The sequence below is a fragment of the Carlito syrichta genome, unplaced genomic scaffold (assembly GCF_000164805.1).
Source record: "Carlito syrichta isolate Samal-C Ts95f unplaced genomic scaffold, Tarsius_syrichta-2.0.1 Scaffold287654, whole genome shotgun sequence".
In the NCBI taxonomy this organism is placed as follows: Eukaryota; Metazoa; Chordata; class Mammalia; order Primates; family Tarsiidae; genus Carlito; species Carlito syrichta.
The window spans coordinates 261,154-272,466 of NW_007231750.1; the positions used below are offsets into that span (position 1 = coordinate 261,154).

The following is an 11,313-nucleotide window of genomic DNA, read 5'->3' on the forward strand; positions in this document are numbered from 1 at the left end:
CAGCGGGGCGGCTCTGCTGGGCGTGGGGACATCGGGCAGTGCGGCGTCTTCCGAAGGCAGGGACACGCGCATCCCCACCCCAACCCCCCTCCGCTTCCCCTCGCCTCGGGACTGAGCGCCGGGGCGTCTCCGAGCGACGCGAGCAGGGAGTGGGACCCGGGGCGGAGGGTGGTGCTGGTCCCTGCGGTTCCGGCGTCCGCGCGGGAGGTGCTGGACGGGCTGAGCGGCCGAAGGGCTGATTTGCCCTGGGTCTGACCAAGAGCGGGCCTTTGTGTCCTAGGCCGGGCGTCTGCCCTTCGGGGACTGGAGGGACTGAAGCTTTTGGTCACAGCCCGGCCCACTGAAGGCTGAGTAGCCTCTCGGGTGGGACCACCCTTGAGCGTCCACCGGGGCAGACTAGCTGGAGTCGTGAGGGATTGCTGTGAAATCGGAAGTTGTTTCCTCTCTCTCTCCTCCAGCAGGTGGGACCCTTCCTTGGGGCTAGCGTGCATCCCTGGACATCCCCCACCCCATCCTCTCCTCTGTCAACACTAACCCGGGGCAGCCCTCCCCTCCCCAGCTCAGAGGCACTGGAAGTGAGATTCTGCGCATTTGAATCTGGTCGTAGTGAAACGTTTGTCCTTACGGGTGCCCACGGGAGGGGGGCAGAATGGGGGTTTGTTTCTCGCTAGTCCAAACTAGTAGGGTGTGGCATCCTTCCCAGGGCCTAAGTGTTATGGGCCTGGAGTTTTGAGCCAGCAGGCAGGGTCAGAGGCAAGTAACTGGGAACTGTTAACACCCTAGTTCCCCCACTGGGAGATAATGTCCCTTATCAGCCCCCGTTTATCTGGGCTTCCTTAACAATGTTCTCTTTGCTGCCAGCCAGAGCTAGTAGGGAGTGATTGTGTTCCTGGAGGCTAGGAAGCCCCTGCTGGTAGGCAGAGCCCAGCCATTGGGTAACATCGATGAGCAGACCCTGGGCTGACTAGGAGGTGGCGATTAGGGATTAGATTGCTCTGGCTAGCTGCCTTCCCGGAGAAGGGGAGAGGAGCAAAGGGCAGGAAGTGTGGCCTCAGGGGGGATTAGACTGGCCACATGACCATCTGCACACCATGGGCTTTAAGCAATGATAAAAGCCAGCTCTTGCAGCCCAAGGTGGCCTGTGGGCACCCACATGGACACATGTTGAGCTGGGAAAAGATTCAAATGCAGTGATCCCAGGAGCCTGCAGTACACTGACTCCAATACAGAGGGGGTTCCTAACCAGGCGGAGGATGGGTGCAGCCTGGGGCCGTGCCTGGCAGGACAGGGAGGCTCAGGGACCACCAAGGCCCGGGAAAGTAGATCCAGAGCCATTCCCTGTATTCCGGGGCCCCAGGTTTCTGCTTTAAGCCCCCACAGGGGTTGCGACCTGGGCACAGCTCCTCAGTGCATCAGAGCCCAGGCTGACTTGGCAGGAGAGACAGGTGGAACCTGCCAGCCATGTTCAATTCCACCCCTTCTGGCCAGGCCCAGTGGGGCCACGCAAGGAGGGAGAGCTGTGAGTTGAGGTCAGAGTTGGGTCAGGCTAGGGCATGTCTGTCCTTGTGCATCTCAGGTTTTATGGCTGGCCAGGTGTCAGGCTGGTTGGAGGGGGGGTTCTCCATGCCAGGACAGTGCAGAGCAGGCTGAGGGGGCCAGGCCAATGCATGAGATCGCATGGGGATCACGAATGTGCCCTGTACCCACTATACAGTCTGGTAATTCTGGCATGAGAGTCTCAAGGTTAAGACCAGTAGTTATTTATTAAGAGCTTCTTACAGATCCTATTTTATCAAATTATTTCTGTCTCCAACAGAAGAATATAGGTAAATGTAGGTAAATCTTGCCCTACATTTAAAAGGCACAGCCTGAGACATAAGCAGGTGACAGAGTGCCTTACTGAGGTCACACAGGTGGAAGCAGGATTCAAACTCAGGTCCAAGCCTGTGCTCTTTCTCCGGCATCCTCCAGTGTTAAGGCCATCTGCTCCAAAGCCCTCATGCGGATGTGTTCCTAGGCTTTGGCTCTGTGAGCATGGCGGTGGGCAGCGCTCTCCTGGGCAACTTAGAATGCAAGCCTTCTTCCAAGTTGCTTCCTCCAAGTGGCCGAAGCCTAGAGCAGCACTGAGCAGCAGGAATATAGTGCAAGTTATGCGTGTCGCTCTACACTTCCTAGGAGCCATGTTGAAAAGTAAAAGACCTAGGTGAAAATAATTTTATTGAATCCAATATATGCAAAATATTATCATTTTCACATTGAATCAGTATAAAACATCATTAAAGAGCTATTTCATACTAAGACTTTGAAATCCAGTGTGTATTTTGTACGTCTCAATTCGGACCAGCCACATTTCAAGGGTTCAGTGGCCACATATGGCTATCATGTTAGATAGTGCAGGTCTAGAAAAAGTTTGGTAGCTTCCTTGCTGTTTGGTTTCTGTTCTTGCCAAAAAGAATTTCTGTCTCTGGTGTAGTACATTATTGGGGGGGAGGTTCTCACTCTGTAGCCCAGGCCAGAGTGCCCTGGCACAATCATGGCTCATCACACTCAGCCTTCTGGGTTCAGGCGATCCTTCCACTTCAGCCTCCTGAATAGCTGGGACTACAAGTGCATGCCACTATGCCCAGCTAATTAAAAACTTTTTGTTGTTGTTGAGATCTCTCTATGTTGCCCAGGCTGGTCTCCAACTCCGGGGCTCACGTAATCCTCTCACCTCGCCTCCCAGAGTGCTGGGTTTATAGGCATGAGCCACCATATCCAGCCTGGTGTAGTACATTCTTTGATGTATTTGTTCCCTGCCCCCAGACCTGCTTCTGCAGATCCTCATGGAGATTGTCCGGAAGGCCAGGAGTCGGAACATTGGCATCTTCCATCCATCCTTCAACATGGGCAAGTGCCTACGAGACAATCTCCACAAATACCTCCCAGCCAACGCCCACCAACTTGTCTCCGGCAAAATGTGTGTCTCGCTCACCAGAGTGTCTGATGGGGAAAACGTGCTGGTGTCCGATTTTCAGTCCAAAGATGAAGTCGTGGATGTAAGCAGTTTGCTTATCTGAGTGTTGTCGAATAAGAAAGGATATTTTGTTTTGGAAGCAACACGGGACTGTTGTAGGCCGCCCGCCCCAGACTGACGTAAACCCTGTGTGCATCCGGTGATTTGGTCCATAGTGTCTATAATCCCCGAAATGTTTCAGGACAGTTTCAATTTCAAGTAATTCATCCCCCTCCTTCAAGACTTGGCTCATGACCACCCCATCCAGGGAAGCTGTGCTGCATGTGACCCTCTCCTCAGCTGAGTCGTGCATGGATACCCTCTCAACTGAGGCCCACGAAGGTGGGCATATGTCGTCTTTGCCTCTGTCCTCAGGGTCTAGCACTGAGAAGATAATTTGCAATAACGAAACACCGTTTAATTTGGATGATGGTTTTCACAAGAGTTCCTTGGGTAAATGACATTTTCCTTAGCACAGGTCTGTACAAGACAGCAGCACAGTTCTAACAGCTCAGCAGCCGGTCGAAGCTTGTTTCTAGAACCTTTTTCTAAATAGCCAGTGCCTGTCTGTTCCCTCACGAGTCTGTTCTCTCAGTGAATACGTGTGGTGTCCTGGTTCATGCTCCATAGCATGGTGCTTCTCAAAATGTGATCCTGGGGCCCACAGCCGCAGCATTACCTGGGGGCTTAGTGGACTTGCAGACTCTCTGGCCCCCCCTCCATCCTGCTGCATCAGAATCCCCGAGAGGGGAGCTCTCCGGTGATTCTAACATCAGCATTTGAGAAGCACCTATCTAGCCCCTTCCAGTCCATGAGCCAACAACTCTTGGTCCTGTCTGTGATGACCCAGTGTGGTATGGCTTTTGTGGAGAGCAAGGAGAGGAAGTTGAAGTCCACAGGCAGCATTGTTCAGGGGCTTATGTACTAGATAAGACCCCATGGCTCTGACATACAGTGTGACTGTTGGGTCCCTGTTCGTTCAGCCCATTTATTAAAGCACCTACTCTGTGCAAAGAACACTTTCAGAATTGCTGCCCTTCCTGTTTGGAGAAGGCTGAATGGGTAGAGAAATGAAAAGGCTGAATGTCTTCCTTAGCCTGTGGCTTCACTCTCTTGTCTCTGCTTTGTTCACAGGCCCTGCTGTGTTCCTGCTTCATTCCTTTCTACTGTGGCTTTATCCCTCCTTCCTTCAGAGGTGTGGTAAGTCTGCTTTCTGGCAGCGGCTTGTACTGAGTTTTGGGGGCTGCCCTTTTAAAGCATGCCTACACAGCCCCTGCCTATGAGGTGCGAGTGTGAGTCACCTCAGACTGTGTCCCAAGGCGGAGCCCTGTGCCTCTGCCTTTCAGACAGAGAATCCATACCAGGCCCGACTTCCAGGCTACCTGGCCTGCAAAACTTACTTGGTGTGTAATTAATTATCCTGCTATCTGTAAGGTAAACTGGCTGGTTCACTTAATCTGCACATGAGCACTGAAGACAGCTTCTTAGTGGCCTAGTTAAAGTATAAGATGCTTAAGAGTCTGTTACTCCTGTAAGGTAGAGTTTTATTCTTAGGGGGAAATATAATAGTCGTATATATTCTAAACTAAGAACAAAATCTGTATCCCTGGCCTGATGCAGATTTCTTGCTTTATTTTGTTCTATTGCTTTGTGATGCACAAGACAAAGTTCAGTCTCTAGAACACCAACCTTTTAGGGTCATTTATGAGCTCATGAGAACAGCAGCAGAATATGTGATTAAGTCCTATGGGTAGCATAGGCAGAGGCGAGTTGTAGACGGAGTGCTCCCGCAGGAGGCCCTGCTACCAGCCAGGTACTACATGAGCAGGTGTGGTTATTCATCCTGTGTGATGGGTGGGGAAGTCGAGACTCCGACTTGCCCAAGGGCACACAGCCAGGGAGCTTGTGCCCAGGGGCCCAGGACAGGAGCACACAGGGCCCAGCCGCTGAGTGACCAAGACATACGTGTGTGTGTGTGTGTGTGTGTGTGTGTGTGTGTGTGTGTGTGTGTGTGAGTGTGTGTGTGTATTCTTTTTCTTGAGCCGAGGGTCTTACTCTGTTGCCCAGGCTGGAGTACAGTGGCATGATCACAGTTCACTACAGCCTCAACCTCCTGGGCTTGAGTAATCCTTTCCCCTCAGTCTCCAGAGTGGCTGAGACTATAGGCGTGCACCACCACACCCAGCTCATTTTAAGATTTTTTTTATAGAGACAAAGTCTCACTATGTTGCCTAGGCTGGTTTCAAACTCCAGGCCTCAAGCAGTCTTCCCCCTCAGCCTCCCTAATTGCTGAGATTACAGGCTCTAGACCAGGTGCTGGGTCTATGCCAGGTCATGTGGCAGCCTTGTGTCCTCACCCATCCCCTTCCCCTCATTGGGGACCTCTGGATGTGTCATAAGACAGTTTTGGTTGTCACATCTAGTGCATAGAGGCCAGCAATGCTGCATGACCACCCATTTATTCAGTGTACTCATAGGAATCCTCTGAAAATTACAACAGATTATCCCTGAGATTCAACCCACACAAACTCAGAACATTACTATAGGAAGATGCCTGCACATGCATGTTTATTGCAGCATTATTTACAATAGCAAAAACATGGAATCAACTGTGCTGCCCATCGAAAAAAAGGACTGGATTAAAAAAAAAGGGTACATATACATGATGGAATATTACGCAGTCATAAAGAAGGATAAAATTATGAACTTCCAGCAATTTGGATGGACTTAGAGGCTATAATACTGAGTGATCTATCACAGAAACAATGAACTGAGTACCACATGTTCTCTCTCATAAATGGACCTTGAACATTTATCATAATACTCTAAGAAAGGAATTGGCAGTAGTTGAAAACTGCCAGGGTAGTGGGGGGGGCACACCTCATCAACAAGGGTACTTGCATAATGAATATTTGTATACCTAACCTTGAATTGTACCCTACATCATCAAAATTAAAAGCTAAAAAGTCTAGGCTCTAGCACTATAAGAAAATGACTGACAGTAGTGGGAAACTATGGAGGGGGGAGGGAGATGGAATTAACGGTAGCAATATCTGTCTGGGGATGGGACGGGGAAACACCTCTTATCAACAAGGGTGCCTGAACGAAATGTATTTGTATACCTAACCCTTAACTGTACCCCACAATATCATAACAAAAAATATTGATTATAAAAAAAAAAAATGGCTAGGCTCAGTGGCTCAGCCTGTAATCCCAGCACCTTAGGAGGCTGAGGCAAGTGAATTGCTTGACCTCGTGGGTTCGAGACCAGCCAGGGCAACTTGGTGAGACCTCATCTCTACAATAAATAAATTTTAAAAATTAATTAAAAAAAATTTTTAATAGAAAAGTACAAGATAGATTGAAAAATTCTATATGGTAGAGGAACAATTGGGATAGCCCTTGAATGAGGATGGCCAGTCTGCTTCCTCCCCTTCAGTAGACTTCACCACAGATTCCTGACATTTGGTTCCATGTCCCTTTATGCCAGCAAGAGAAGCTTTTAATGTCTTTCATACATCCGCCATAGAAGTTGTGTGGCTACAGTTTTGAAAATGTTTCTGTGTACACTTCTGGTCACGTTTGGACTTCAGGTAGGAATCTTGATGGCTAAGGGTGTGACTAAACACGCCCGACTCTTTTCTGAACCGGTTTCCAGCAGAGCTCTGCTCTGAAATTTTTCCATGCGGGAGGGTTGGCTGAGAATGTCTTCCAGGCGTAACCTTTCGGAGGCCTTTCACAGGACAGCTGCCTGTGATGGTTGTGGCTGGAAATTATTAAAGACACTGGTTTCACAGGTGCAAATTCTGTCTGAATTGTAACAAAACCTACTTGCCTCCGCTTAGCTATGGGCAATAAGGTTGTTTAAAGATATAGATGAAGGAAAACTCATGCTCAGAATAATTCATCCAAAATGCCACTTTATTGTGGGACATGAGAAATTTTTCTGAGAGCTGCCTAGGCTCCGGGTTCAGTGTTTAATTTAAGTCTCAAAAGCCCCTCAAGGTGTTGGTTCTTATTTTCAAGGTGAGGTAAGGGGAAGGTGGGAGAGAGAGGCTCACAGGTTAAATATCTCGTCCCAGATTTCCCAAGCAGCAAGGAATTTGGGTTTGAACCCATAATCATGTCTCCTTTGGGTTTTTATCACACTCTAGTGCACCACTAGTTTTTTTTTTCCTTTTATTTTCCTAATCACTAGACAACCAGGGAACCCCTAGTTTATATGACCCTTTCTACATGGGCACAGCTATGGGTACTCACCAGGCCTTAGGACCTGACCAGCACAACATGGCCTGGACTCTAGTCCCCATCTGCCTCTTTGTCAGGCATTTTTATGCAGTGCAAACACTGTACGGCAGTGTACAGCAATCTTGAGTGCCAATGTAGAGCCTGGCCTGACATAGAAATGCTTGGTAAAGATTTGTTGCAAGAGTGATTCCAAAGCTCCTCCCTCCAGCTTGTTTGCTGCTCTGAGAAGCTTCTGCTCATAGTCTGAAAACTCACTAAACACTAGTCCAGAGCTTTAGACAGTATCAGTTGTCTTTTTCCTTCCTTAAAAGCGATACATGGATGGAGGAGCGAGTGACAACATACCCTTCATTGATACTAAAACGACCATCACCGTGTCCCCTTTTTATGGGGAACACGACATCTGCCCTAAAGTCAAGTCCACGAACTTTCTTCACGTGAACATCACCAAGCAAAGTCTATGCCTCTGCTCAAAGAACATCCACCTTCTTGCCAGAGCATTATCCCCCCCAGATGTCAAGGTGAGTGGGGAGTATTCTGGGGGTGTGACTCTTTGCCTTTCTGTTTGCCAGGAGATTTCAGTTGCTCTCTACACAATCAAACAGAGACAGACCTGTTAACCGTTGATGATTAACTCAAAGATACTTGTCCCAGAAGCTCAGTGATGTGTCACTCTGATCATGAGAATCCCCTGGGAACATAGACCCAGACCGGAAGCTCAGGTCCACTTCTGGGACTAGATTAAGTAATCAGGAAATGCAGCACAGGCACAGGGTGTTTTTTGTTGTCATTTCTGTTACTAAGATGATTCTCATTTGCAACTGCAGTCCCAATCACCACATTAGGTGATTTAACCTTTTTTGATTGCTGTTGTTTTAGTGTGCCTTACCACTTTGACATAGTAAGAAATCTGCAGACTGTGTACGCCAACAGCTGGTGCTCCCAGAGAACAAAGACCGAACAATCCATTACACACCCCTAGCCCAGGCTCTGAGGGAGAGGGCATACTGGTTTTCTACAGGGTATGGTGGCTCATGCCCATAATTCCAGCACTTTGGAAGGCTGAGGTAGGAGAATTGCTTGAGCCTGAGAGTTTGAGACCAGCTTAGACAACACAGTGAGACCACATCTCTACCAAAAAAAAAAATCAAAAAATTAGCCAGGCATGGTGATGCATGACTGTAGTTCCAGCTACTGGGGAGGCCAAGGTGGAAGGATCACCTGAGCTCAGGAGGTCCAAGCTTCGGTGAGCTGTGACCATGCCACTATACTCCAGCCTGAGTGACCAAAAAAAAAAAAATGCTGGGCACAGTGGCTCACACCTGTCATCCCAGCACTTTGGGAGGCAGAGGCGAGAAAATTGCCTGAGCCCAGGGGTTTGAGACTAGCATGGACCTCATGGAGAGACCTCATCTCTACCATAAATCAAAAAATTAGCTGGGCATGGTGGCGTGTGCCTGTGGTTTCAGCTACTTGGAAGGCTCGCCGGAGCCCAGCAGGTCAACACTGGACTGGCTGTGAGCATGAGACTCTGGCTCAAAACAGACAAGCCAAAAAAAAAAAAAAGACTGAATTTACTGTATGCCTTGTATGCAGATGAGGAGGCAGCTGAATTATTGTTCCAGTGATGATTAGACAAGCCTCAACATTTGTTAGGGCGGAGACCCATCCCGGGACCCAGAAAACCCAGGGAAACAAGTACCTGTTTTGCTGGGGTGCCAACAAGGTTTTTGTGGAGGGGTGACATTCAAACCAGGTCTGAAGGAAACAGGAGCACAGAGTCCTTTGCTCAGCCTTGAGGTGGCTGTGTTCAGAGCCTGTGAGGCTCTTCTGTTATCTCTGTGGTCTTCAGATGATGTTTAAATAAGTGGCACGTAGTGACTCCCCTTGCTTGATTTGCTCACAGGCATTCCGAGAGATCTGCTTTCAAGGATACCTGGACGCGTTCAGGTTTTTGGAAGAAAATGGTATGTATGGGTCAGAGGATTGGATGTGCCCTTTGAAATAGCCCTCTGTTAATAGCCCTGTAAACTGGAGATTTGCCTCAGTTCTGCTCCTCCGTGGTCCATGCCTTCCGCATCTTGCTCAGCCTGCTCGCGAGCCCTGTTGAATGGGGAATCTTGGCCCCATTTTACAGATGGGAAACAGGTTTGGAGAGGAGCACCAAGGGGATACACCCCTCCCTAAGAGGCAGAGCTGGGATTTGAACTGAGATGCCATGACTCCAGGGCTCCCTCCCTCCCTGGTGTCACCTAGTCCGAAAGCAGTTTGTTTTTCTTTTCAGCTTGGACTCTGATCCTGTAGTTTAACAAGGGCTGAAGTTAAACAGGATTTCTGGGACTGGGCCTGAAGTGAAGCAATCAGATTCCTCATCCCCTGCCAGATGTGGGTCATGCTCACTAGACTAGTTTGTTCTTCCCGGGGCAAGACCTGTCTTCGAGTCATCCTGGCTTGTCTGTGCTGGGGGAATTGGGCTCTAGAGATATTAGAGTGGAACCAACTAGATGTGTTTGGAGGTATTTTTCCTTAATATGAAAGTTAGTTGATGTTTTGATCTTCAGAATTAGCTTTTGGTTAAGACCAAGGAGAATGTGTTTATAGGGACATATGTGCATTTATCTACTGTGAAAATGTGTATCGTGCATCTTTCAGGTGCCAAGCAATTGGCTATGTGCTGGGGATACTACAGTGAAAAAGAGATGTGGCTCTTGCCAGGCTTTTGAGAGAAGTGAACAGAAGGATCAGAGAAGTGAACAGAAGGATGATGGTGGCTAATAGGAAGATACAGGGACTGCAGGAGCATGCAGGAACCCTCCCTCTCTAAGGCCTGGGGGAAGTAGTTTCCAGAAGGATATGAATCTAGACTGAGACACTGGGGCTGAGCAAGAAAGCTCTAGGCATGGGGGCCATAGGCCTGCAGGTCACAGAGAGGGTGGAGTGAAGGCTTGTGTGGCAGGAGTAGCAGGGGTGGGATTGGGGCCACTAAGAGATGGGCAGAGAAGAAGGGGTCAGCAATGGCTTTAAATGAAAGTGGCAGGGCAGGTGTGGTGGTTCATGCCTGTAATCCCAGCACTTTGGGAGGCCAAGGCGGGAGGATTGCTTGAGGCCAGGAGTTTGAGACCAGTCTAGGCAACATAGCAAGATCTCATCTCTACAAAAAATGTAAAAAGTAGCTAGGTGTGGTGGCACATGCCTGTAGTCCCAGCTACTTGGGAGGCTGAGGCAGAAGAATTTCCTGAGCCCAAGAGGTTGAGGCTACAGTGAGCTGTGATGGTACCACTGCACTCCAGCCAGGGCGACAGAGCGAGACCCTGACTCAAAAAATAAAAAAAAAAGTCCCCTCGCTGTGGTCCAAGGAGGGTATGACCACACCCAGGAAGCCGGTGAGGCAGTTGGAGACTCGGCTAGGGTCAGGGCAGTGAGGGTGGTGAGAAGGAAGCCGATTTGAAGGGACCCAGGGGAACAGGACTTGTAAACGACCGATGGGAGATTGGGGAAGAGGAAGCTCAAGGATGAAGTCCCAGCTTCTGGCTTCAGCAGCTGGGGCAAGGGGAGCTGGGGCTCTGCTCAAGGTTGAGGGCACTCAGGGAAGGACATGTGTGGCAGGAAAGCTGGTGTGCTCTGTGTCCTGAGGCAACATCTCCCTGGGAACAGATTCCTTGAAGCATGCCTAAGGGAAAGTGACGTCTCTGTAGGCCGGAGTGTGTCTAATAGAGGCCCTAAAAGACCCAGGGGAGACATAAATGTGAGGTCAGTCCAGGCCCGGTGGCTCATGCCTATAATCCCAGTGCTTTGGAAGGCTGAGGTGGGAGGATCATTTGAGGCCAGAAGTTTGAGACCAAAATAAAAAGTTGCTTGGGGTGAGATCGGGTGGATAAGGAGGAAGGGTGGGGAATAGGGGTTATGCTGTTTTTGGTCAAAAACTGCTAAACAGCGCAGTGTGGCAGATATGCTGGTAAATCACCCATCATGAAATGGGCAAAAACATTCAAAGAATCTCCAAAAAAGCTGGACTCGGTGACTCAGCCTGTAATCCCATGCCTTTGGGAGGCTGAGGTGAGTGGATTGCC

At 49.3% G+C, this 11,313-nt stretch overlaps 1 protein-coding gene across 1 annotated transcript in view; it reads left to right on the forward strand.

Annotated features, from left to right (window-relative positions):
* The first annotated feature begins 2,034 nt into the window (after positions 1-2,034).
* The window catches only part of PNPLA3 (patatin like phospholipase domain containing 3), a 17,692-nt gene continuing 8,413 nt past the window's right edge, over positions 2,035-11,313 (forward strand). The window contains exons 1-5 of the mRNA XM_021709905.1: positions 2,035-2,101; positions 2,806-3,038; positions 4,130-4,195; positions 7,555-7,764; positions 9,150-9,210. Of these exons, the coding sequence (XP_021565580.1) occupies positions 2,035-2,101; positions 2,806-3,038; positions 4,130-4,195; positions 7,555-7,764; positions 9,150-9,210 (637 nt within the window). The remainder of the gene's footprint in view (positions 2,102-2,805; positions 3,039-4,129; positions 4,196-7,554; positions 7,765-9,149; positions 9,211-11,313) is intronic.